Raw genomic sequence first — 23,495 nt, forward strand, 5'->3', positions numbered from 1 at the left:
GTCATGATTACCGATCTCATGTGCCACGGTAAATGCAGCGTGCAGGCCGTCATCTTCAATGATTGCGCAGCTTCTCTCTGGAGAACACACGGTCCCCACATCAGCCATGCCAAGGGTGTCACATGAGTGATGCCCGCACAGATCCTGCACAAATCAAACACACACTCATGAATACATGCAATAGATACACCCATCTCTTATCTTATTTTACATACATACACTAATCATTAAAGTCACTCATAGCCCATTTTTCCCTGTAATCGCTAAGATCAGGATATACGATGAGAATGAAAAATGTAAGTTGGGACTTGATTTTATCTATTAGGAATTGACAGGATGTTGTAAAGTGTCTCTATTTGATGAGGATGAAAATAAGATGGCTTAATGACATCAGTTGAAAAGGAAAGTGGGCATGGCCTGGGTGGGAAATAACAACACAATGATAACCTCTGTTTGGAGATGGCGTTGCCCTTTCCGCCGTCCGCCAAAGCAGACAAAGTGCTACTCAGAGTATCTAAAGCCCTGCATGTGGTCCACATAGACACGCAAAGCCCGTACCGGACACAGCGAAGAAGAGGCTGGGTCTGCTTCCTCCCAGGGCAGCGCTTGCAGGTTCACGACCTGGTACCTGAAAGGGGTCGTAGGAACCTTGGGTACATAGCCCGGTCGTGTTCTTAGAATGACGTGAGCATCTGCCGGACTGAACTCCAGGCAAGTGTCGCTGACAGAGAACGCTTGCAGGTCCCCAACCCTCTTCATGGAAGCGAGCTCGATCAGGAGGGCTGTCTTCAAGGAGAGGGCTTTGAGCTCGACTGAATCAAACAGCTCGAAGGGTCTCTGAGGGCCAGAGAGGACCACTGAGAGATCCCAGGAGGGGAACAGGCTTGGCCGGGAAAAGTTCAACCTCCGGGCACCTCTAAGGAACCTAATAATCAAGTCATGCTTACTGTGTCATGGTAGGCTGTGATAGCAGCGACATACACCTTCAAGGTGGAGGGGGACAGCCTCCCCTACAACCTCTCCTGCAGGAATGAAAGCACTGACCAAACTGCGCATCTCTGCGGGTCTTCAGATCGGGAAGAACACCAATTTAGGAACAGACGCCATTTGAGGGCGTAAAGCTGCCTGGTTGAGGGAGCGCTGGCTTGGTTGATCATGTCCACGACTGCAGGTGGTAGACCGCTTAAGTCTTCCAAGTCCCATCCAGGGGCCAGACATGGAGGTTCCAGATGTCTGGGCGTGGGTGCCAGAGGGTGCGCCGTCCCTGAGAAAGAAGGTCCTTCCTCAGGGGAATTTTCCAGGGAGGTGCTGTCACGAGGAGTGTGAGATCTGAGAACCAGGTACGGGTGGGCCAATAAGGAGCCACTAAGGTGACCTGTTCCTCGTCCTCCCTGACCTTGCACAGCACCAATGCAAGAAGGCTCACTGGGGGAAATGTGTGCTTGCGCAACCCCCGGGGCCAGCTGTGTGCCAGCGCATCTGTGCCGAGAGGGGCCTCCGTTACCAGAGTACCAGAGCAGGCAGTGAGAGTTGTCTTGGGAGGCAAAGAGATCTATCTGTGCCCTGCCGAAGCAGTCCCAGATCAGCCTGACCACCTGGGGCTGGAGCTCCACTCTCCGCTGAGCGAAACCTGTCGTGACAGCGCGTCCGCCGTCGTGTTGCAGTCGCTCTGGATGTTGCGGCCTGAGTCGCGGCTGACTCCAAAGGAGGAGATGTCGGGCGAGTTGTGACGTGTGTATGCCGCCTTGGTGAATTATGTACGCTACCGTGGCGGTGCTGTCTGAACGGATCGAGATGCGCTTGCCCCGAATCAGTGGGAGAAACCTCTGCAGGGCAATGAGTACAGCCATCAACTTGAGGTAGTTGATGTGCCAACGCAGGCGGGGTTCCGTCCAGGAGCCAGTGACTGCGTACCTGTAGCACACGGTGCCCCAAACCAGTTGAGGCGTCTGATGTGACCAAGACACGTCTGGACACCTGCTGTAGGGGGACTCCATTTCGCAGAAAACAGAGGTCTGTCCAAGGCTTGAAAGTCTGACGGCAGGAAGGGGTGATAAACAGAGGACGGTAGGTTATAGACAGAGGAGGTGGTCCTGTAGGGACGTCTTCAAGACTCGCCAGCGCTGGCCTGCTGGGGCTGGGCAGTCGTGGTCTGGAGGCGAGATGGCCGCGTCCGGGGAGCCGGTACTGCAAATTTTGGTGCCGGGGTGCCATCTGATGACCCAGGAAGTGAGGAAATTGCGAAAGAAAAAGGAAGAACTGAGGGTTCTCCTCCCAGCCCTCCACCAGGTGACGGAGTGGTCTTGCTACCAGCGGGCTTTGTCAACATCACGCATCTCGTCCAAGTTCAGTCACAGGTGGCGTTCCTGGACCACGAGGGTATCGCCCGCCCGAGTGCTTGCGCTGTGACCTTCATAGCTCTGAGAGCGAGGTCGGTGCCAGAGAGCAGTTCCTGCAGCACGTCGGAATTGGGACTACCCAGGTGCAGATCTTTGAGTGCCTTGGCTTGGTGTACCCGCAGGAGAGCCACGGCATGCAAAAGCCTACAAGGCGGAGGCAGCCTGTCCAGTGGCACTGTAGGCTTTCACAGTCAGTGGTCGGTTCCAGGCAGTAAAACGTGCCCGCCACGAACTCGTCAGCTCGTCATGCACTTACAGGAAGAATGGTACCGGGGGGGTGGTGGCTGGGGGTAGCGGTGCCCAGAGCCGAGGTACCAATCGTCAAGCTGTGAGGGTTAGGGGGAGGACGGAGGGTTCCTGTCCAGCCCAACACTCACATCGGCCCGGTAAAGCATGTCGTCCATCTGCGCATCAGACTCTGACTGGGCGGGCTGGCCCGAGGACGGGAGTCCGGTCAGGTCTTCAGCGTCAGACGCCTGAACGCTCTCCGATGCAGCAGCGATGTCATCATCCAAACCTTGCTCTAGGGATGAGGCAAACTGGCCGTGAACCTAGCTGCCATTGTCACGCGCGCAGACGGAAGCAAACGAGGGTGCCGGGGGGCGGGTGGTTCGTGAGGCCTCCATCGCCAGCCGGTCGTGGGAAGAAGGAGTGACGGGGGGGCAGCTGGAGTGGCGTTCGTTTTGAGAAATGAAAGCCGCGACTGCAACGTTGCCATGGTCATGTCCTCGCAGTAAGAACATGAACCATACACAAACGCTGCCTCAGTGTGATAGCTACCCAGGCACACGAGGCAGCGTCTATGACTGTCGAATCTGGAGAGATACCGACCACATCCAGGAACTACACAGCGGCAGAAGGACATCTTTAAAAAGACACGTCCTGAAAAGGACGTTCAATGCTCGCTTGTGTATGTTGCTCTTTTACCAGAAATAAACTCTATTAGCGGAGAATAAACACTTTCAGAGAAATCAAACTCTTTTAGGAGAGAAGCACTGTCAAAGCGCCCAGCGTGCAGAGAGCAGAAAGCCTCTGGAATGCACCATCAGATCCAACAGAAGCTCTCTTGCAGAGGTGGGTGAAGCAGTTGTGACACACAGCTCGCTGATCACACAACCGCTAGGCTCCGAAGAAAAAATTGAAAAAATGGCATCTGACAGACGCTCACCCGCTCACCATATATATATATATATATATATGGATACTTGACAAATAAGGTCTGAGAAATCTTTAAAGAATCTAGTTTGAAACACTTGTGTCAAGTTCTTAGAAATTTTATATTTGTGTTCAATTTGATTTGGAACAAATTTATAGCATAAAAAAAATGTATTCACTGACTCGAGGTGTAATCATCAAGTACAAAGTATTAAAATAATTTATATCCACCTTGAATACATAATAGTATATTTAATTTAAATACATTTATTTATTTAATTAATTTAATAATAAAAAAAAAATTTAAGATACATTTTTAAGGTAAAAAGGATTTTTCAGAAATATCATACATTGAGTAAAAAATATCAAGAAATGTTCTCAAGGTTGCACATCAATAAAATGTGCCTTTTCAAAAAAAATGTCAAAATATCATATAAAAAATTAATAATAAATCACACATCTTGAGGGTCTTCCCTGTTTTATGGTTTTTGTCAAATAAACAACAAAATAGCTACCTTCATGTTAGTTAAACCACAAGACTGATTTGGTGGACACAATTATTTTTAAATATTAATGATATTTGAATTAAAAATTGTATCATTGTATATTATTTTCTTAAAAAATGTTGCCAACATGCCAAAACATTTTTCTTTCAAGAATGTCAGCTTTTGATGAGACTTTGACTTTTTTAATGTTTCTTTATGGTTACACCGAATTACGTTTTTAACTTTTAGTGGCAAATTCACATTTTCACAATTTCGAAAAATCACGTTTTTGATTAGACACACAAAGGTCATGGGTTTGTTCTGCAAAATGCAAAAATTTAAATAATACTATACTAGTCATTGTGAGTGTAAACAGGGCTTGATTCATATCTGAATACACACACATACAAGCAACCTGTTTCCATGTTTATTGTCCACGATCTTCACCGACAGACATGCAAATCATCTAATTTCTCAAAATGCTCTCATAACTAAACAAACCACACACACACGGTAAGGCAGGTTGATTTCTGGCATTCTGTATGTTTACTCGTTTAGTCAGAGAGGTTGGAAACAGTTTGGACTCTGTTCTGTTCACGTTGCATTTAAACATCTCGCAAAGCCACATGAGGGAAAGCGACTCTTAACACCACTGGCCCCTCGAGGCTGCTCGCATTTGTAAAATAACATGCCACGCAAGTGTCTATATGCATGTAAACGAGTTGCTGAGTAAAGTTTAGCTCATGAGCTCACCAGAGCACATGTGTAATGTCTAATCAGATGGGACAAATGGATAAAAACAAAACCTAAAACCCGATGCTAGTCTCAGATGATTAGCATAAAGTCTGGTACAGTTTTCTGGATGACAATCGTTAAAAAAATCAGAACCAGTATTGTTAAATTTCTTTCGATTCTCATCCTGACCCAAACCTCAAACCTGTAATGGCCCAGTTTGTAGATTCGATTTAGACAGTGATGGGCCAGAACTGCTCATGCTGGTTTTATTTAAGAGGCTTACTTATCCCAGTATCTTTATACATCAGTAAGACATTGCAGTTTCTTTATCTTGTGTTTAACAATAACTATTTTGTGAATATGGTACATTTTAAAAGAACTCGTGAAACCCTAAAACACCCCATTAAGATATTAATGGTTATGCACACACTGCAGATCCTTGAAAACAATGATTGCACTCATTATGTTTCATACTAAGAGGAAGGTGGTTAAATATAAGTTTTTCCAACATTTTCGTTCTTCCGGTTAAAAAACGAAACTGAAGCAATGTTAAAAAATGAGACGCTTATGTGTAAAAGCTGAGGTGTGATTGGTGAGAGAGTATGTGTATATGTCATTAGATTATTTCCACATTATTCATGAGAAGGAACGCTTTCATCCAATCACTGCATTGCCTCATGCCTGAGATCGGTTCAGGGATGGAGCAAGTTCAACAGCACTCTAGGAACAGCTATTAGAGGGGCTTTTACACTTAAAGCACCTAATAACATCTTAATTCTCATACATGCAGTACATATCTCTTCTCTCCTTTTGGCATCGCTCATTATCTCTCTGTTTTTCTGCAGTAGGACACCCTGTGCTACCAGATCTGTTGATTTTGACCTGTCGAATTTTCACAGTTAAATGAGAAACAGACAGAGAGCAACATGATATGGACTGATATTCCAAGGAATTCCTGCCTGAAGGCACCAGGGAAGCATGTCTGCCAAAGGACGAGCGAAGAAAATGAGGGAAATATTGAATGAAAATCATAACAATGACTCCAGCGGAGAGGAAAGAAATGCAAAAAATAATTTTCTTAATCCATATTTTTGTCATGCTTTCCAATAAACGTCCCTAAACATCATTAAAAGTTAAAACAAGATCTATTTACTTGAGAAGCAAGGTAATAAGACATGTTTTTGGGGAATATATCTTGAATTCAGCCCATTTTTATTACTCCCTTGATAATTATTTGTGCAAAGTACAGGATTTGTATTTTGTTTAAAGGATGTTTTAACTGGGAAAACAAGACAAAAATGCTGACTTTGCAGCATGTAAGTCAAATGTACAAAACATGTGACACAAGGTGAATGACGGTTCACAGGTCAGCTCAGAACATATGGAAAGTCACACACACACACACACACACACACACACACACACACACACAAATGTCCATCTGCTTGTGGGTCTCACGCGTGGCAAGCATTCTGAGGAAGCATGTCGACAGCAGCCAGACAGGAGGAGCTGCAGGAGGGTGGAGAAGACTATGGATATTTGATTTGAGGTGCGATGGGGCGAGGGCGCCGTGAGTTTCTGTCAGCTGGTTTTGATTTATGGGGTGTTTCAAGGCCAGACAAATGGTCCCAGCTACACTTTATACTGATCTGGAGTCTGTTTACAGAAGTCCTCAGTGATCTAGTTATTCTTATGAGAAGAATATCAGGACTGATCTGAGTGAATGGGTTTGGTGACACCATTTCTGGAACCTTAGCACACAAAATCATAGTTCTCTATCTGTCGTTCACTCAACGTTGTGTCGATGTAGTAACATTATGGGTCAATCTTGAGAGTCCGAGACACCTCTGATCTTTGATAAAAGGCAAATGGGAATTGGCGAGTGGTATTTGCATGCCACTCCCCTATACATACGGGTATAAAGGATGGGGCATGCATTCAGATTTTCTCTTCGAAGGTGAGCGGTCACTATTTCATTGAGAAATAAGCAAGCTGAATTACTACGGCTTCCATTCACCTCTGCTGGATCCTTATGGTGCATTACAGTGGCTTTCTCCCCTCTCTGCATGGGTGCACTGCAGAGATCGCCCCAGGGTGCGTTGGCAGTGTGTATTCTAAAAGAGTATTTTCCTTTCTAAAAGAGTATATTCTAAAAGAGCGGCACATATCGGAACGTCTTTTTAAAGACACCCTTCCGACTGTGTGTTATTCCTGGATGCGGTCCATATTTCTCGCATTCAGATGGCAACGGCGCTGCCCACACCGAGACATCTTTCGTGGATGCGTCATGTCCTCATTGCGAGGACATGACCATGGCAAAAAATTACACATAAAAAAAATTTCTGAAATGAATCATGCCCCCTGACAAGTACGTACATTCTGTAATAAAATTACAGATTTACCTTCCATATCAGCAACTAAAGTTTGAAGTACATGTGTTTTTATGAGCCACATCAATACGTGGCAGCGTGTCTCAACAAACCTCACAGACAGCAGAGCCACAGAATGAAAACCACTCACTGAGAAACACAACAGAATAAAGGAATCTTGAGATGTGATTTTCAAAGTTTCTACTACTTAACTTGACACAGTGCCTTAAAAATGCCAGTGCATACCAGTGAGAAGCTTCACATGTGTCCAAATGAGTCACACAGGTACATAGAGCAACATTTAAAAATAGCGAAGACAGAACGCAAAAACGTGTACTGTGAGAAAGGGCGTAGATTTGGCTTGAACATGGGGGGGTTGCAGCATGTTTCCATTGATCATTGTATATATTAGTAAACTACTACATTTCATTCATTGTAGGTCAAGTAAGCATTTCTGCTTACTTGTGCCTGCAAGATTCCATTTCGGGGTTCGCACAGAAACCTTTTTTTTATTATTTTTCTTCAGAAACCATTCAATTCTGATGACATTGACAGTTTTTTTTACATTTTCTTCAGTATGTGTAGCAGTCATGTAACTACTGGCTAAAGCATTTCTAAAAGACGAGAGGGCATTCAGACCAACGCAGTGCATGTCCGTTTTAGAAACATGGAAAGCATCTAACATCTGCTAAACAACTTAAAAAGATCAGATTTACGACTTCCGGTTGAGCATGTAAGCGTGAGGCACGCAGTTGAGTAGGCTCCCGACGATATCAATGAAATTTCCTAAAAAACCTATATTTTCCCACGGCCAAAATTCGACGGAACGAGACTAAAGCTACTTCCGCTACACCTGCGGCCTGTCCTGCCGCCTCGGATGGTAATGGCTCCGCGGCAGGGCCAGCCAAGCTACCCGCTGACCTGGAAAATCTCCGCACGGTTCTGTTGTCAGAGCTGACTGCAGCTATCACCAGTCAGCTGAAATCCGCCATTGATACCGCCCTTGCACCCATCGCCGCCTCCCTAGAGGGGTTTATGGCAAAGTTTGAAGCCCAAGACCGCCGCATAGTTGAACTGGAACAGCACCTCAATGTGTATAGTGACAGCATCGTCACGCTAGAGAAGGCAGTTAAGGACCTAGCTACACCCAATAGGCAACTGACCGATAAGATGGAGGACCTCGAGTCACGCTCCCGCCGCTGCAATCTGCGTGTTATCGGCATTCCAGAGGGTGCCGAAGGACAGGACCCTGTTGCGTTTATGTCTAGTTTCTTCTCGGATGTGTTGGGATCTAATGACTTTTCATCCCCACCAGTCCTGGACAGAGCTCATCGAATCGGCCCTAAACCATTTGATAACCAGGCCAATGGCAAACCACAGGTTTTCATAGTCTGCTTCCACTATTACAGCAACAAGGAACGTGCCACTCATTGGGGGGCTGTCAATCGGCGACAACTCTTCCACCGGGAGAGGAAAATCTGGACTATAACGCTAGCACTGCAAAGAAGAGGGTTGCTTTCTCCAATATGAGACGCTGTCTACGTGATAAGGATGTGCAGTTCTCCCTTCGTTTTCCAGCCCAGCTTCGCATTGACTACGATGGAGAGAAGCTACAATTTGACTGTCCAAATAAAGCACAGAGATGGTTTGAAGACCATTTCCCATCGGAATGAGTGTTATCTGCGTCTGGGTGAGGTGACACTAGTGTGTATTCGGCCTGTGGAACAGTTTTTTGTATTCCTGCTTCAGACTTGCTTTAACAGGCTTTAACATAAAGTTAGCGACCTAGCTGTTTGGCTGGCTAGCTAGCAAAGCACAACTGATTCGTTTTGCACACCCGCCCGGTTGAGGTAGACTAACATTACTGTGTTTCTATCTGCCGTCAAATGTTTTCATCAATAGGCCATTGGCTACTTGAATACTTTTTTTTTTTGTGTTAATATGGTGTTTAGGTTCACTCGATAGGGCAATATGGCTCATTTGAAGCTGATTTAATGTTACATGCTCTGAGTTTTTTTTTGGGGGGGGGGTTTGTTTGTTGCTTATTGATGGGAGAAATGCTAACGTTACCAGTAGCCAGCTCTAGACTGTGGACCAATGTTGCCTTCTGAGCGCACAGTCTGCCCTCATGTTCTGATGTTACAAGCAACTGTTTTTTAAGTTGTGTTTTGATTTATTGCAATTTTTAGGCGTGTTTTTACAATAACTATCACTAACAATGTTTATGTGAGTTTTTACAATAACTATTGTTTTCACTAGGGAATTTTTCTTGTTTTCTTTGTTGAGGAGCCTCTCTGACTACGAGAGGTAATCTATCTGACTTGTTTAGATGCATCGGATGTCGAGATGTGGTAATTGCCTGCAGTTTCCCTTATTTGGGAAGGGATTTTTGTTGACATTTGTAGCTCCAAAAATCACAAAGTATTTATAGATGTAATCCATAATACTCCAGTGTTTAAATCCATATCTTTAGAAGCAATATAAAAGCCACATTGTGGATCCACTATTTAATGCAAATAATTGCATACAAAAAGATGCACGGTTAGAAGGGCTGTGTGCGCGTTCAGTTCTCGAGCACTGTTGATCATGAGATTTTTATGTCACGCTTCGAGCATGACTTCTTATACAATCTTAGGGATTACTTCCATGTTTCTTTTATGTGATTTTTGGAGCTACAAAAGGTCTGATCACAATTCACTTGCATTGTATGGACCTTCAGAGCTGAGATATTCGTCTAAAAACCTTGGTTTGTGTTCAGCAGAAGAAAGAAAGTCATACCCTCATGCCATCCCAGATGTGTGAGTAACTGATGAGAGAAAACATTTTTAATTCTTAAGCCACTTTTTTGTATTGTCTAATCAATGCTTGACTCATCTGCCACAGTAATGCAATTTATTTCATACTGAATTTCAATCCGTTTTGTACATTTAATATAGGCCTTAAATATTGCATTAACAAATATTTTAATTATGATTATACATTATTTAAATTAATTCTTCATTTGGGGGTCTTTCTCTGTTAATAATGATGTATGTGATTAATTGTGATTAATTTTATTAATGGATCAGCATGTCATGTAATTCATTTGTTTAAAATTTTTATTGATTGGCAGCCCTATTGAAACTATTACTAATATTTGAATTTTTTTCCACCAAAACAAAGACAGGTGGTGTAACCAATGTGTAATCAGGTAGACAACAGAAAGGAGGACCCCTTTTACTATGGGATGAAATTAGTCTGAAAATGATTAACAAATGTGTGCATACTTATCTGTCAATTTGATAAATGTTGCAAATGTATCACACAATCCACAGACAAATGACTTTCAACTTGTGTCTGTGAAATTCCAAATTAAATGAATGTTCTGGGATTTGAACAAATAGAGACATATTTGTGAAAACAAATGTTCCCTTTTGTATAAATATATCACAATTTGTGTAGGCAACCAAAGGAAGATGTTCCAAATAAAACAACAAATGGTCGTGTGAAGTACTGAATGTGCATTTGTGGATCAAGTGACACGCATGCATGCATTGATGCCTATTTGTGTTGATTCTGATTGATTCATTTGAATTTTGAAACTTTTGTTTTGATGTTTTAACCATGGCCGACTCACACAAACAACTAACAATGGATAAGTCCCAAATGTATATCCCATTAATTTGAAAAAACTTAACAAATGTGTATTTCAACTTGTATCTGTGAAATGTATCATTAAATAAATGTGTTGGAATTTGTACAAATAGAGACAGATTTGTGAATACAAGTGTTCCTTTTTGTACAAATACATCACAATTTGTGTGATGAACCAAATGGAGATGTTCCAAATCCAACACAAATTGTTCTTGTTAAGCATTGAATGTGCGTTTGGTAAACAAAAGATACACACAAATATTCATTGACATCTATTTGTCGATTCCCTTAAATGTCTATTTGTGTTGATTCTGTTTGATTCATTTGAATTTTAAGACTTCCTTTCCGCTGGTTTTGACTTGCACAGTCCACACGTAACTTTGTGTGAGCAAAGCAACTACCACTAGATGACAGTCTCATTTTACATATGTACCATCAGATGGGTCTGGTTTATTTACAAGGTCAATGAGCAAGCGCACCACACTTCAAGCAAACAGAGGCGGACATCAGCAGAAAGGAAAAAATGTTTGTCTCAATTTCTATAATATATAACCATGGAAATGTAATATTTTAAAAGGCGAAAAAGTCCCATTTTAGAGTGCAAATCCTGGTGACAATACGTTTGTGTTACATGTAAGTAGCTTCTAGTTAATAGGATTCTAACACCTGGCTGACTGTGTAATTGTTTCTGGCACCAGTCAGCTTTAAATTCTACAAAGTTTATAGACTGACAGTGGGTTGCACCAACAGGTAATCTAATAATTCTGTTGCACTAAACATTAAAGTTTAAAATTATTCACGGATACTTTTGCGAGTATGATGGCTCATCTTGTTGGCAGTGCGATTACCCACTTCAACATTGTTTACATGAGGGTACATGGGACAAACGGATCTCTCGAACAGAAGGAGAGTGTTAATTCAGCATTTAACGAGAGTGCTTACAAGCGACAGGTGTTCGTTATTGCTTCCCACCTCTCTCAAACTCACTTCAGTCAGCAGCCAACGCAGCCCGCGCTTTATTTTTGACCACAACACTAGCACTGACACGAGGGGAGGCAGTCGATCCGTGACCCGTGCAGTCCTTTTTTCTTAAATGAGGCTGCCATATTCAAGGCTTGTTACATTTGACATGCTGCTGAAACATTTTCTTAACTGCCTGATCGGCCCTGTGTACTAACGATCTATAGACAGGTTCAGAATTCATCAGGAGGACAAAATTAAATCGCAGTTGAAGGTTTTAATCACAGGTTAAAAATGTAATCTCTGATTTGTTAAACCATATTTAAAATTTATTGGTGCAACAACTCAAATTCAAATAAAATTTGGATCAACAAACCCTGGATTAGCTCGAAATTCTTCTTAATTTAATCCTTATTGGTATACATAATTGTAAAAGCATGAGTATTGTTCTTAAAGGAATAGTTCACCCAAAAATGAACATTTGCTGATAATTTCACCCTCAGGCCAATTTGAAACTTGGAATTTATGAATTTAAAACTTGTGTGGAGTGGTGGTGGTGTAGTGGTCTAAGCACATAACTGGTAATCTGGTTATCAGAAGGATGTTGGTTCGAGCCCCACAGCCACCACCATTGTGTCCTTGAGCAAGGCACTTAACTCCAGGTTGCTCTGGGGGGATTGTCCCTGTAATAAGGGCTCTGTAAGTCGCTTTAGATAAAAGCATCTGCCAAATGCATAAATGTAAATGTAAATGTAAAACTTAAGCAAATCTTGTATAAACCTTAAAGTATTTATGGTATGTGCTTTTCAGTTTACCGTCTGTAAACATGATTCATGTTTTATAAAGGCACTTGTTGCTATGCTGCTTTTCTTCTGCATTTATACCTTGGGCTTTTTGCACAATAACAATTTGAAAACAATACAGTATGTGTCGTACAGTCAAATTATGTTACATGAGACCAAGAAGTAACGGCTTCTCAAAGTGAAACCTAAGAAAGGATGCATCAGTGCCTGGTGTTTGGATACTACAACATTAAGAACTGTACTCATGCTTTTACAATTAGGTATACAAAAGTTTCAGAGTTGGTTGCACCAATAAGGATTAAATTAAGCAGAGTTTAGAGCTAATACAGGGTTTGTTGATATACATTTTATTTTAATTTAAATTGTGTTTCACAATTGAACAAATCAGAGATGAAGGTTTTAATCACGGGTTAAAAGTTTAATCTCTGATTTGTTCAATTGTGAACAAAGTTATAAACACTTCTGTGTACTAACAAAATTGTTAGTACACAGGGCCGAGCAGGCCTAACATCCGGCCTCTTGTTGAGCATGAGCTTGAAAACGACATACCCAAAGTAAAACTCTTCCAGTTCTTGAACATTTTGGTCAACAAACACTAACTTGGGCTCGTTTGAAAGTAGACACTTACACATTTGTTATTCAAGAGTAAAAATTTATCATTGTAGTATAAAAAATTAGTTACAGCTATTCAAATATTTTGAATATTCAAATACACCCTTTTAAGCGGAGGTGCCTTTAAGAGTGCAGAGAATTAAGCAGGGAGCGCTTGAATGTTGAAAGGCACTTGACTGAGGATTGTAAGATACATTTTCAACATTTATCAAATTGAAGGATAAGTATGCATGCATTTTTGTTTATAATTTTGAGTCTAATTTCATACCATAATATACCCTCATGACTGTGTGTTTAGTTAAAAATATCAGATATTATGATACTTTTTTTTTTTTTAGGAAAAGGGAAAATTTTGTTCCATCAACTGGATTAAAGAAAACTTCTTCACAATTGTGACTCAAAAATTAATGATACAGTATTTGTAAAATAAATATTGTTAACATTAAAAATGTTTGAAAACTGTTTTGAAAAAAAAAATGTATACCTTTTCAGTTGATGGTTACACCACTTTAAATTAGTCATTAAATCAAATGTTCATTTCTACAAACTGGACATGCGTTTTAAAATAGATTTTTACAATATTTCTGAATTGTATTAAGTCGAACAACTTTGTCAATGGCCTAGATTCAAATCAGCTTTAAAAAGCGCAGAAAGTGGAATTAGGATGTTTGCCCGATTACAACACTGTTTTCCATCATTTGATTATCTTTTGATATAGCCAATTACTGCTAACATCATCACTAGAAAATGTACACAAATGTCTATTTTATATAAAATTCTGTTTGGCACCTGCTTTCTGTGAGCAGTAACAACACAATGTTAACTGCAGCTGGCATTATCACTGAGAATAAGGTGCGATCTATAATAATTTACAAACCTAATTAACATAGAATGGATCATGTTTGCTCTGAAAAGAATGACAATGTTTTAATTTCTATATGAGTGGCTGTTTAATACAAATTTTGCCCATCCCTAAAACGGATAGTTTGAGTGGCACAAATCTATTTATTTATACATTTTTTATATGTGCAACAAAATAGTATACAAATACTGTATACAGTCAGGTCCACACATATTGGGACATCGACACAATTCTAATCTTTTTGGCTCTATACACCACCACAATGGATTTGAAATGAAACGAACAAGATGTGCTTTAACTGCAGACTTTCAGCTTTAATTTGAGGGTATTTACATCCAAATCAGGTGAACGGTGTAGGAATTACAACAGTTTGTATATGTGCCTCCCACTTTTTAAGGGACCAAAAGTAATGGGACAATTGGCCGCTCAGCTGTTCCATGGCCAGGTGTGTGTTATTCCCTCATTATCCCATTTACAAGGAGCAGATAAAAGGTCCAGAATTCATTTCAAGTGTGCTATTTGCATTTGGAGTCTGTTGCTGTCAACTCTCAATATGAGATCCAAAGAGCTGTCACTATCAGTGAAGCAAGCCATCATTGGGCTGAAAAATCCCAGAAAACCAAAGTTTCCCAAAAACCCAGCTATACAAGTCAACACATATACTGAATAATTCCAGCTCTTCTTGATTCAAAGCTAATTCTTTATCCTACTGAGTGAATTATTTATCCCCAGTCGCAGGCAGTTGCATGGATGGATGGATGCATTCAGGCTGGCCAGATTATCTGTGAGGTTTTCAGTAGACTGTCAATGTATAGCAAGTGAAATACAGGATGTGTGATATTCCCCAGTATGTTACAAGTTACAACAAACAGACAGTCGGCGATTGAGAGGTGATTGTATGAGGAAAAACATATCTATCAGTCTCAATCTTTTTCAGATTACAAAACAAAACAATGAGATTGAAAGGAGATTGCTGAAGTTTCCTGCTTCTCAGATGTTTCTCCTGAGAAAAAGACCTCTGAAAGTTCCGAATAGATATAAAAAAAAGTTTCAGGCCCTTCCCAGATTTGCCAAGATACTAATGTCTGCAAAGAAAAGTAATAAAACAGATAGAAAGATAGACAGATAGATAGATAAAATGATTATTATGATGAATAAACAGACAAATAGATAAAAACAGACAGATTATAGATAGACCGACCAAGAGATTGACCGGCCGACAGACCAACAGACAAACAGAAGGACAGACAGACAGAATGATTATTATGATAAATAAACAGTCAAATAAATAGACAGACAGATTATACATAGACAGTAAAGAATGATAGAATGGTAGACAGACAGACATGAACAAACAACAGACAGAATGAACGAACGAACGATAGCCAGACAGACCGATAGACAGAACAAACAAGGGACAGATGGACAAATTATAGATACAGTCGACACAGTACTTACACAGACAGATATATAGAATGACAGATAAATAGACAGACAGGCAAAGAAAGACAGTTATATAGAACAAGCGGATGAACAAACGATGGACTTACAAATTATAGAAAGATAATCAGATAGAGAGAGAGATATATAGATAGATAGACAGACAGAATGAAAGAATAAACAATAGATAGACAGACAGACAGACAGACAGCTAGACAGGCAGATATATAGAAAGTTATAGAATGACAGACAAACATAACGAACAAACGAATTAATGAGCGAATGAAAGAACAATAGATAGATAGACAGACAGATAGCTAGAGAGACAGATATATAGAAAGATATAGACTGTACTGAAAAAAGGCAACACAATTCTAGAACATTTTATCTTAACTTGATTTCATTACGTTCTATACAATTATATTTGTAAAACTGAAGTTTACCTAATTAATTTGAGTTACAACTACATGAATATATTTTGTAGCACTGATGAAAGCAGGGGTTTTCCATTTCCCAGCACGCTTTGCAGGGGCTGTATAAGGTGAACAAATGTTGAAACTAAGTGTTATTTTTTTAAGAATAGGAAGAGATTTGGTCATGTTTAATGTTGTGTTATATTGGCATTTAAAAGGGTGTTTGTAGGCTTGAATTTTGGGAGTTACCATTGTGGTGAAGATTGCCGCTTGTTCTTAGTTTGTGGACACGTCATGTTCAGAGTTCCGATAAACTAATTTATGCAGGACACATGCTACATTGTCTCTCCAGTCTCAGCATATTCATGCATCTGTGGCCTCTCTGATGTCACCAATAATAACCAGACATTCACCCAAATGACTATCTGCTCAGTGTGGCCCTAGTTTCACAGTGGTTTGCATCGAGCTGCATGGATACATCCACACGCCCGAGCGCATTCTGGGCCTGAAACAGGCTGAGGGGGTGTATGACGGCTTGTTTTGGGATTACAAACCCCTCTCTTTCAGACACAATGATGAACCAAGTATGGTTGCACATGTGTTGACTGTGTGATGTACAACACGTGCATTGGAGAACTATGCAGAATATGGCAAGTCCTCTATGCCCAGACAGATTAATATAAAGTACGTAGCTATTTGTATATTAATATTTGTAACATTTAAATGTACGTTTGTACATTTTGATAGACACTAAAACGTACAATATGGATGTTTGAAAGCATCTAAAACTTACACATTTTAAGTATATACAGATTTAGAAACATAAAAAATTACAAATCCATTACACATATATTTGAAAACACAAATCGATTATAAATATGTTTGTACATTTTTACTGTTTTATAGATATTGTAGGTCCCTTAACCCTACCCCAACCTCTTAACATTACCACATTTCAACAATATAAAAACATGTAACAAGTAGATTAATGTACTGTAGCAATAAGTTTTGTTACAATATAATAATTTATATATATATATATATATATATTTTACAGCCGCTAATCCCACACCAACTCCTAAACCTAACCATGACCATTTATTTGACATAAAAAACACATAAAAGGCAGATAAATTAAATCCCAATAATTTATTCAGAAAAATTCAGTACAAAACTAGTCCAAAGGGCAATGCGCTGCATCCGATGTGCTCCCTGATGGCATACAATAGCATCAGGGAGCTACCAATTCTTGTAGTACATCAATTCGTCTCCTGATGCACTACATAACAGCACTGTTATATCTCATTTAAATATATACATTGCAGAATACGGTGTGTTGCAAACGGTCAGGAGACACCTGAGAGCCAATGAGCATTCAACATCACTGCCACAAAACCGCTGGTCGTAATGCTTGAGGCAGCAAATGTAGAATTTTGACAACGAAACCAACGCATGTTAAGTGTTACAGCAGGCTTGGTGGCGCTCCAGCAGATGGAGATGGGAAATCATTGAATAAAAGGCATAAATTTGGATCTGTTCTTCAAAGAAAGCAGTCTGAATATTTGGATTATAGCTAACAAATTTATGGATTAATTTTATTATTGTTTTATGATGTGTTTGTTGTTGGTTTTTTTTGTGCTTATTTTGTTTTTTGGCATATTATGAAAACTCATTTTGTGTCCCATGGCAAACAAAAATAAAATTAATTATTAATAAATTATTAAACGATTAGAGTTTTACATTTTTACATTTTAATGTTTAGTATTGGTTAAAGTGATATAATCCTTTAAAATGTTGTATAGAGCAGCAGAAATCACACAGAACTGAATGAAACCATTACAATGTCATATTATAATGTTAACTGATTAATTCTATAAATAATTCAATATTAATCAATTCAAAAAGTACACTTAAATATTTTTAAGTCTATAGGTGTTAATACGTAAACTGATGATGTTTAGATGCGGTTAATACATCTATATTGTACGTTTTGGTGTCTATGCAAATGAGTTTGTGCATCACAGGTGATGTCACTTCCTGTTCCTGTTACTGCATGTTGCACGAGTGTTTGTAGCATGCTAGCCAGCTTAGCATTGCTTATTCTTATACGTTCATCATTTTGCCCTTTGCCATTTTACCATGTGCTTCTGGTTTTTCCGTTTTTCTATGGTTTCATCTGTGTTCATTTTACAGAGCACACTCGTTTCTCTCAGTTGTTTTTCTTTCTTTTATCCGCTTATGTACATCCCATGTCTCGACTGCGTGCATTTGTTTTCTTCGTGTTAGGGTTTCCAATCGATTCTCCCCACTCAATGATGTATACACTGAGAATCATGTTGTAAGAGCCCTAATAATTGGTGATCCTATTGTAAGGAAGGTGGAAATATAGACTCTAGCCAACATTGTTAAATGTATTTCAGGGGATTGGGTGTCTGTCATCAGATCAAATTTACAAGTGCTGGCTAATAATAAAAATAGATTTTCTAAAATTGTTATTCATGTCGGCGATAATGATGCCCGGCTTTGCCAGTCAGAGATCACTAAAGATAATGTTAAAGAGGTGTTTGAACTTGAAAACGATGTCAGACACTGTAATATGCTCGGGCCGCCTCCCTACTCATCGTGATGACAAGGGTTATAGTAGACTAGGGTCACTGAATGGCTGGATGTCTGAGTGGTGTCTTGAGAATAGCATAGGATTTATAGACAAATGGAAGAATTTTTGGGGTAGACCTGACCTGCTAAATAGAGATGGACTCCATCCCTCCAGGGAAGGTGCCGCTCTCCTCTCTATTCATTTGGCTCATAGTCTTGATAATGATAGTATTTGACTAACTGGGGCCCAGGTCAGCAAGCAGACAAACTGTTTAATCTGAACATCTGTTAGCTGCCTTGAGATGTCACATAGGTCACATAAACTACAACACATAGAGACTGTATCACCTAGATATCATTTAGAGACTATGTCTGTTCTCCGAACTACCAAACACAAAACTCTCACTAAATAATTTAGAAATAATTTGATTAAGGTCAAACTTGGAAAAAAATAAAATAAGATAAGATAAACATCATATAAAAGGTAGGGCTACTAAATATTAGATCTCTTTCTACCAACGCACTAAATGTAAATGAAATTATTACATATCATGGTTTGACTGAAACCCGGCTTAAACCAGATGCATATATTAGTTTAAATGAATCTACTTCCCAGGTTATTGTTATAAATATGAGCCTCATCTGAAGTAGGAGGAGGTATTGCTACAATTTACAATTACATTTTTGGTGTTATTCAGAGGACAGGATATAAGTTTAAGTCTTTTGAACTAACTAATAATGACACCGTCAGACATAAATAAATAATCTATGTCGTCTTTTGCCCTTGCTTCAGTATATAGATCACCCAGGCCTCACTCTGGTTTCCTTTAATTGTTGGTGAATTCAACATTCACAAAGATAATGAAAATTACACATTGGGATTAGCATTCATAGATATTCTCAACTGTTTTTGCCAACTCATTGCCATAATCATACGCTAGATTTAATGCTGTCATGTGAAGTAGATGTTGATACTATAGAAATTAATCTGCAGAGCGATGACATCTCAGATCATTACCTAATCTCTTGTTGGTTGCGATCAGCTTATGTCACGCAATCTACAACACGCTACTGTTCAGGTAGAGCTATTCTTTCAACCACTAAAGATAGCTTCACTAATAAACTTTCAGAATTGACTCACATACTCAGTAAGCCAAAATGTCTAGAAGAACTTAATGAAATAACAGAAAATATAAATACAGTCTTCTCTAGCACTCTTGATAGTGTGCGCCCCCCACCCTCCCTTAAAGATAATTAAATAAAAAAAGCCTTGCACCGTAGTTCAATGATCACACTAACGCTCTCAAGAGAGCAGCTCGGAAAATGGAGCGCAATAGGAAGAATACAAAATTAGAGGTATTTTGCGGTGCATGGAATGATAGTGTATGTAGGTACAAACCACAACAATCCTAGGTGTTTATTCAATACTGTGACTAGATTGGTTAGGAATAAAGCTTCGACTGAACCAGATATTCTGTACCAGCACAATGGTATTACAATGGTATCATTACTGACTTCATGAATTTCTTTACTGATAAAATTTAAATACTCAGAAATAAAATTGGAACTATGCAATCAACTGTTACAGCACCTCAGAAAACAGTGTCTCATAATTTTGCTAACAATCAACTTCATTCCTTCACTGTCATAGGTCATGAAGAGCAAACAAAACTCAAAAATCAAAAGCCACAACATGTATGTTATATCCAACCCCAACTAAGCTCTTAAAAGAGGTATTCCCAGTAATCTCAGAACCTCTTCTTAATATTATTAACTCCTCGCTGTCCTTACGACATGTCCCAAGAAACTTTCAAATGGCCGTTATCAAACCGCTTATTAAGAAGCCACAGCTTGATCCTAGAGAATTGGCTAATTACAGACCGATTTCAAATCGAAAATCGAACATTCTAGAAAATCTAAAATACTAGAAAAGTTAGAGTCCTCACAACTATATTCATTTCAACAAAGAAATGGAATATATGAACAATTTTAGTCAGGATTTAGGCCCCATCACAGACTGCACTTATAAGAGTTACAAATAACTTGCTCTTATCATCTGATCATGGCTGCATTTCTCTTCTAGTGCTTTTAGATCTTAGTGCTGCCTTCGACATGATAGATTACAACATTCTCTTGAATAGGATGGAGAATTATGTTGGCATTAGTGGACTTGCATTAGCATGGTTTTGGTCCTATTTAGCAGACTGCTACCACTTTGTATGTGTAATGAAAATTGTCAAATCAAACAAAAGTCAAGTATGGAGTGCCACCGGACTTCTGCTCAGCCAATTTTACTAACTCAAACGTCCTATAATTTTAGTTGACAAAAATAACATTCTAGTTGAAAATTAATGTTTTAAAAAAGTAGAAACATTTAATAATTTAATCATGTTTTAAATGGACACAAAAGCTAATGAGGGTGAGTAAATAATTCTTTTTATCTTTTTTTATCTTATTCTCATTTTTCTTTCTTTTTTCTCCCCAATTTGGAATGCTCTAAGTCCTCTTGGTGGCGTAGTGACTCGTCTCAATCTGGGTGGTGGAGGAGGAATCCCAGTTGCATCCACTTCTGAGATGTCAACATGTGCATCATATCACATGGCTTGTTGAGTGGGTTACCACGGAGACATAGCGTGTGTGGAGGCTTCACGGCATTCACCACAGCATCCACGCACAACTCACCACGAGCCCCACCAAGTAGTCAGTGTCTTTACTCGCTGAGCTACCCAGGCCCCCGTGCATTTCATTTAACATCTCAAGAAACACATAAAATCAGGCTCAGTCATGAGGACAAGGATTTTCAGGAAAACTGAGCAACAGCAGAGAGGAAATAATGCTTGAGTTCTTTCATCCTTTGTGATTTGGGTTGGCCACAGTTGCAGCTCTCTCAGTGGGTGTCTGTGAGCTTCTGCTGCCCATCACGGCATGTTGACATGGTGTAATTTACAACCACACACATTCACACACTCTTAAAAACACAAACCACACCACCAGATGTTTTAGGGCTCCATACCGCCAGCGGGAAGAGGCTGCTGGCACCAAACCGTCTGTGTACTCAAAATATGAATGTTAATTAATAAATAATATATAGCTCTAAACAAGTATTTAAATGCAATGCTTTTAGCTATCAAAACTTTCTTGTGTGTTGTTGGGTTCCAAAATGTTCCAGTTAATTTTAACAGATTTTTTACATTAACCTATAAAACTTTAAAGACAGGCCTACTTTGAGCTCAGAGGTTTTTTAATCAATAGTATATGCTTCTCTTGAATCTGTAAGGCAGGGTGCCAATGTGTTTGCATTCAAAGGCAAAGAGCAAATGTATGATCTTTGATAAAATCAACATATAACTTTCTCACAATTAGCAACTCTTCCTGAGGCACCACACCCCACTGAGCGAAGACTGCAAATTCACACCTCATTGTTGCCCTTCCACATCTGTCCCATTCTCTCCTCCTCATCCATTCCCCTTCAGCTCAGAATCACCTAAGATCTGTATGTAACAAAAGTCTATATCTGATGTATACAAATAATGTAAATAGTGTAACATGTTTGGTATCATTTAAAATGTCTCAGTGCGTCTGGTATAGTGTTCTTATACCCAGGTTTGTAAAACTTAATGACAACAAAGTTATAAGGTCTTTGCCAAATACTAAATAATTCTGGAGGTCTATCCCCTCCTTGAAGGTTTAACACCAGGAACTCAAAGGATAATACCATTTGGTACACAATGTGTATTCTGTCTGGATATTTAAGGAGGGCTGGCCCAGAGCTCAGTGTTCTCTGTAGTCAGACGATCAAACACAGTTTACTGTGTGTAATTTATATCAGGTAATTGCAATTCGAATTTCTTAGGTTTTGATAAAATGTCTAAATTTGACTTATCACTGTCTAATTGGAATTGATGAATTTATTATGTTACCTGGTCAATAAATTGTCAACACTGATTTTATTCTGACTGACTCTGACATTGTTTTCCCCAAACAGATTAAACAATTCGTATGTTACCGCAAGTCTGCGTCAGATTAGTGACGACTAATATTTGGCATCAATTCAAGTGTACTTGGTTTGCAAAGACAAAAAGGGAATTTCCGTTTAGAACAGCAAATGCTGCTTGACCAATCTAAATTCGGGTGTGTCTTACCTCTGTTTTAATTTGACGTTTCTCCAGATAAGTGTACGTGGGGAACCACGCATGGCCAATCCAAAGCTATTACAAGTGAAGTTATGTTGGTCAACTTACATATGTAATAGTGGCCGTGACCTCTACTGAAGAAAACGTAAGTTAAATTCAAGTGTATGCAATTCCATGGGGGCTATACTGAAGTATCTTTGATTGTGTGAACGTGAATGTGACCGATCTGAGGTATATAGCAATTACCTCTGTTTGATGATCCAATACTAGCCGCTTGTGATTGTGAGACCCACAGTGTAGAGAAAAACATGCAAGGACCTCAAAGCGACATAGTTTCCTAATCTGAACGGGTAAAATATAATTAAAGGAGTTAAAAAGAATATTCAAACATTCGCTCACTTTTAATGATGCTCAGATATCATTAAAACCTTTTTCATTTATGGAGTCAGATGAAATAACGAGGTAATACATAAGAGAAAATGTATTTCATTTAATCTTGTTGTGTTGCATAACAAGAAAGACAGTAGCGCGCAGAGACCATCACCCGTATTATTGGAGACCACCATTGGACCGATAAACGGGCTTACAAATCCATCAGTCAATGTTATTTCAACTTAAAAAAAAAAAAATTGGGTTTAATAGCAGAATTCCTGGTGAAGAACTACCCTACCCCTGATCCTAAAGAGAAAGATCCATCAATCAGAGAATCGCTGCAAAGCACGCCAAAAGAGATTTGCAGTGACCACCCTCTCCCATGACGCACTGTGAATGACATAATAAAGTTGTTCTCCCTACACACTCATACTACTTATATATTTGTATTTTATGAATACATTGCAAAACAATTTAAATATATTTTTTTCTATACTTACAATCAACAAAATAAATAGTTTTATATTTT

The 23,495-nt window shown here is 39.5% G+C and overlaps 1 protein-coding gene across 1 annotated transcript in view; it reads right to left on the reverse strand.

The window, feature by feature from the left end:
- LOC127651703 (A disintegrin and metalloproteinase with thrombospondin motifs 5) overlaps nucleotides 1–23,495 on the reverse strand; it is a 58,366-nt gene that overhangs the window by 25,811 nt on the left and 9,060 nt on the right. Inside the window, exon 2 of the mRNA XM_052137663.1 lies at nucleotides 12–144. Coding sequence (XP_051993623.1) covers nucleotides 12–144 — 133 coding nt within the window. The remainder of the gene's footprint in view (nucleotides 1–11; nucleotides 145–23,495) is intronic.

The sequence above is a fragment of the Xyrauchen texanus genome, chromosome 11 (genome assembly GCF_025860055.1).
Source record: "Xyrauchen texanus isolate HMW12.3.18 chromosome 11, RBS_HiC_50CHRs, whole genome shotgun sequence".
Taxonomy (NCBI): domain Eukaryota; kingdom Metazoa; phylum Chordata; class Actinopteri; order Cypriniformes; family Catostomidae; genus Xyrauchen; species Xyrauchen texanus.